The 4215-nt window shown below is 35.1% G+C and overlaps 1 protein-coding gene across 1 annotated transcript; it reads right to left on the reverse strand.

Annotated features, from left to right (window-relative positions):
- Positions 1-381: 381 nt before the first annotated feature.
- LOC101308030 lies at positions 382-1137 on the reverse strand. The gene is made up of 2 exons (XM_004289214.1): positions 567-1137; positions 382-455 (listed from the first exon to the last, which is right to left on the reverse strand). The coding sequence occupies exons 1-2, from the start codon at positions 1135-1137 to the stop codon at positions 382-384; spliced, it is 645 nt and encodes a 214-aa protein (XP_004289262.1).
- Between the last annotated feature and the right edge of the window lie 3078 nt (positions 1138-4215).

The following is a 4215-nucleotide window of genomic DNA, read 5'->3' on the forward strand; positions in this document are numbered from 1 at the left end:
CACTGGTCATACCATTAACATTTCAGATAAAACGAATTCAAGAATTGGTTATTTCTTACTCTTGGATACTAATACTGCTACAGAAAACCATGATCAATGTGATTAATTGGAGTTTTTTTTTTTTAAATGCCTTCATGTAGTTCCACTATAAACAAAATCAAAGAAACACATTGATCGATATCATTCGATCTCTTTTAAAAACTAAAGAAAGCAAGCTGTAAATTATTCCAGTTATGAGAACAGTAACAAATTAAATCCTAATAACACAAGTCAATGTAGATCAGTCCTCTTATAAGGACACCATCAAAACAAACCAATAGTCTCTTAATAAAACAGAAACAGTAGAAACTAAGAAAGAACATAATCAATCTGAAGTTGAATTTATTCTTGATGGCTACTGTCTGAATCTTTTTCCTCTGAAGTTTCTTCGTCTGACTCTTGCATATTCTTATTCCCTAAAAATGCACATTATGATGAAGATTAGAACATATTATAATCTATACAACAAATGGAACTATATGATCTAACAAATCAAAATTAAAGAAGCTAGAGAAAAAATAACTTACTTTGATTCGTAGAAGCATTCATGTTTCTTTTTGCATCCGGGTTTAAAATGCAAGTAAGTTTATTATGTCCTGTTTGTTGATACATTGTACACTTTCTCTTCTTGCTTTGAGCCAACTCCATACCACTTTTTATCCTCTTAGAGCTGTTTGTGTTTCTTGTACTATTGTCGTCCTTCTTTCTACCCTTTGTTTTTGAGATATTCGGATCCAAAAGCAATGACTCAGAAGACTTACTCGCACATTGATCTACTTCATCTTGGAAAACATGGTCTTCAGACTCTATAGCAACCTCTTTTGTCACCTTATTGACTTCCGAAATTTTGTTTGACAATTCATCTAAACCATCCATATACATTTTGTAGGCCTCATCTGAAGGTGCAGCATGACAAGCTAGTTGAGTAGCTCTCCGACACATATGACTAAATCTCAATGCTTCTGATTGTTCTTTATCATCATTCTTTACCAAGGCTTCAGAATCCGTGACTCTAAACTTATTTGCCCCTTGCCTCCATCTTGGAAGAATAAAGTGGGATGGTATGATATCAATGTCTTGACGCACAAATGCTTTCATAATATGCCGACAAATTATTCCCACAAACTCAAAAATTTTGGCATTCACACTTACCCTCTTGTGTTTGTAAATCCATCTCCACCATAAACTCTTTTGAGTTTTTCAGTTTTCTTCATGACCGAGTATCTGTGAAAATGATTGTCAGAACCTTTTTCTTCAACTTTGAGCCTTTTGACTCTAGACCACTCCCTCTTGAATTTTTCAAATATATTTCGGGTGTACACATGTGCTGCATGTTTCAAAAGAAGTCATCATCATCCACAATACGGTACTTATGCTCTGATATAAAATCTTTGTTGCTTTCCCTTGTAATAATTTTCTGTAAGGCTTGTTCATACTTGATAACAAATTCTTTCAGATTGGTCGTTGACGTGACAAAATCATCAAAAAATGCATTGGTGCCTTCACTGCGCCCTGTTGTATTCATTCCGGCAAAAAATGTGTTGCGGTTATACACTGGAACCCAAGACTCACGAATTTCATGAAGCTGTTGTAGCCATTCATTTTGTTCCAATTTATACTCCTCCATTAACTTCTTCCATTGATCTTCAAAATCATCTATTCGGTATGTATCCCATATGCACTTTCTCATGCCAATATTGAAGCTTGACTTCTTATAATACACATGAGCCAACTTTTCACCAAATTTTTCTTTATATGCCAAATGCAAAGGCGGTGACGAGTATTAGAAAAAGTCTTAGCAATTGCTCCTTTCATTGCCAAATCCTGGTCAGTGATAACACATAATGGATGTTGACCACCCATAGCATCAAGCCACGTCTCAAATAACCATAGAAATGTCGCCTCTGTCTCATCTTGTAAAAGAGCACATCCAAATTGTATGGATTGAAAGTGGTGGTTTACTCCAGTAAATGGGGCAAATGGCATGTCATACTTGTTTGTCCGGTATGTTGTATCGAATGTCACTATATCCCCAAAATACTGATATGATGTCCGTGATCTTGAATCCACCCAAAAAAAATTAGTAGCTCTGCCAGTTTCATCGCACTGGATGGCATAAAAAAACTGAGGATTTTCTGCTTGCTTTTTCTTAAAGTAATTGAGGACTGACTGTGCATCTCCATATTCCAACTCTTTATGCCGTACATTCCTTAAATGATTATAACAGTCTCTATTGTCGAATCCAATATTATGAGGACCACCAAACATTGAAGGAACTTTACTAATTCATAAGTTCTCTTTCTGAAAAGCTTCTGTTAAATTTTTTGCTGCATCAGGCATACGTCTATTCGACTTCATCCTCATTCTTCGAGCTGATGTGACTATTTTATGGTTGTGGATGTCGCTAAACACAGAAACTTTCCATTTGTTAGTCCATTTGTCATAAAGAACCCGCATACTGGCCTCACACCCGTATTTAACTGTTGAACAACTTTTACGTTTCTTGTTTCCAATATGCCTGTCACATGCTTCATCTGCATCTTCCTCATCTTCCTCATCTCTCTCATCTTTCTCTTTAATATGATCCTCTTTCTGAGTTCGCGTGACATGTTTACCTTGATGCGCACATACAAATAATCTACTGGTCACTTCATTTGACCGTGATGTAGACTTTGATGAAGTTCGAATACGCATCCAAAAACCTTCTTGTAGACCGTAATCTTCGTAATATTTTCCTGCTTCTTCCAATGTCTCAAAAACCATTCCAACAAACGGTGATTTTAATTTTCGATTGTCTTGATCAGTCGCTTCATTGCTAGATACTTGGTTCATTGAAGATCCCAGATCGTAATCTTCTGAAGTTAAGTTCATTGTGCCCAGCTTATTGAACTGTACATGATCATAATAAGAGTTAACTTAAGCCAGTGTCAAGTACTCAAATATTCATATGAAGCTAATACAACAACCTTTCAAACTTGCAAATCAGAAAGAATACAGAAAGAATGTACACAATAGGCCAACAAACTTTCTGGCCGTATAATACAGAAAGAATCTACACAATAGGCCAACAAACTTGCAAATCATACTGTTAGGCTAAACATGAATTGTGTACAGCTTTGTTAATAAACGTCTTAGGCTAGTTTAATTATATACTGGTTGTTTCGATGCTTGATTCAAGTTGGTTTTACCGTTTTAGCATGCAGTATATACAAGTATTGAAACACAAAGCTGTATATAACAGACCAATGCACATTTAAAGAAAATAGCAAGAACATGCATTCAAATCATGAAGCTGTATTCAAATTTGTATTTACTTAAGAGACCTACGAAAAAAGAGGTTATTTCGCATGCTTTCAAATTGCAATCATATCAGGTAAGGTCAATTGATTCATGCATATTTCTCATATATACATGCTTCTTGTGCATGACTGTAGATTACTATGGCATACATCGATCAAGCTTAAACAGAGAAACAAGTGCTCCTTTCTCAATTTTGAGTAAAGAAAGTTCGAACGCGAGTTTCCTTACTAGAAAATTTGTCATATATACATAAATTTTGCAACCAAGTCGATCTATACCTAAACCTAAATAATACAGTAGAACTAAAGAAGAAGAAAAAGCTAGATCAATACGTACCTGTTGTTTGCTGTGAATCTTATTTAGTTCCAACTAGCTATTTCGTTGAAAATATATATAAGAGCTTAGAGAAGGATGAACTTCGTGTTTGTTCTTGTACGTGCTTCTTTTTGTCTTCTGCTCGTTTCTTCTTCTTCTTCGATAGTTAGAGTAGGATTCTACAGATTTTAATTTTCTCTTTAAATTTAATGAAAAGAGTTTGACTTTTTGATTTTGTTTTTGTTTTGTAATTATAATATTTTATGGAAATTATAGAGTGCCACGTCGTATGCCACGTCACCTTTATGTGTGTTGATATCATCCCCTTAATTAATCTACACCGTTGAATATTTTAAAATCTAAAGGCTAAAAATGTGTGTCAAAGTTTGTGTAAAAATTGATGTCTCCTGATCCGGACCCCCATTCTACAGGTTCACTTATCAAGAATACAGATGTACGTATGGCTCATATCTCACCATATCACACAACTAGCTAGCTGGTAACATATACCGGAGAGTATGAATTAAGCATTCTTGCCAGCTAAACATACATGTTTGCTCG

The sequence above is a fragment of the Fragaria vesca genome, linkage group LG1 (assembly GCF_000184155.1).
Source record: "Fragaria vesca subsp. vesca linkage group LG1, FraVesHawaii_1.0, whole genome shotgun sequence".
Lineage (NCBI taxonomy): Eukaryota > Viridiplantae > Streptophyta > Magnoliopsida > Rosales > Rosaceae > Fragaria > Fragaria vesca.

Bases quoted from the DNA above. Each gene is read 5' to 3' on its own strand.
- LOC101308030 (XM_004289214.1), bottom strand. From the start codon at position 1,137: ATGAAAGCATTTGTGCGTCAAGACATTGATATCATACCATCCCACTTT. The intron at 456-566 runs GTAAGTTATTTT...GTGCATTTTTAG, and splicing joins GAATGCTTCTACGAATCAAA to GGAATAAGAATATGCAAGAG.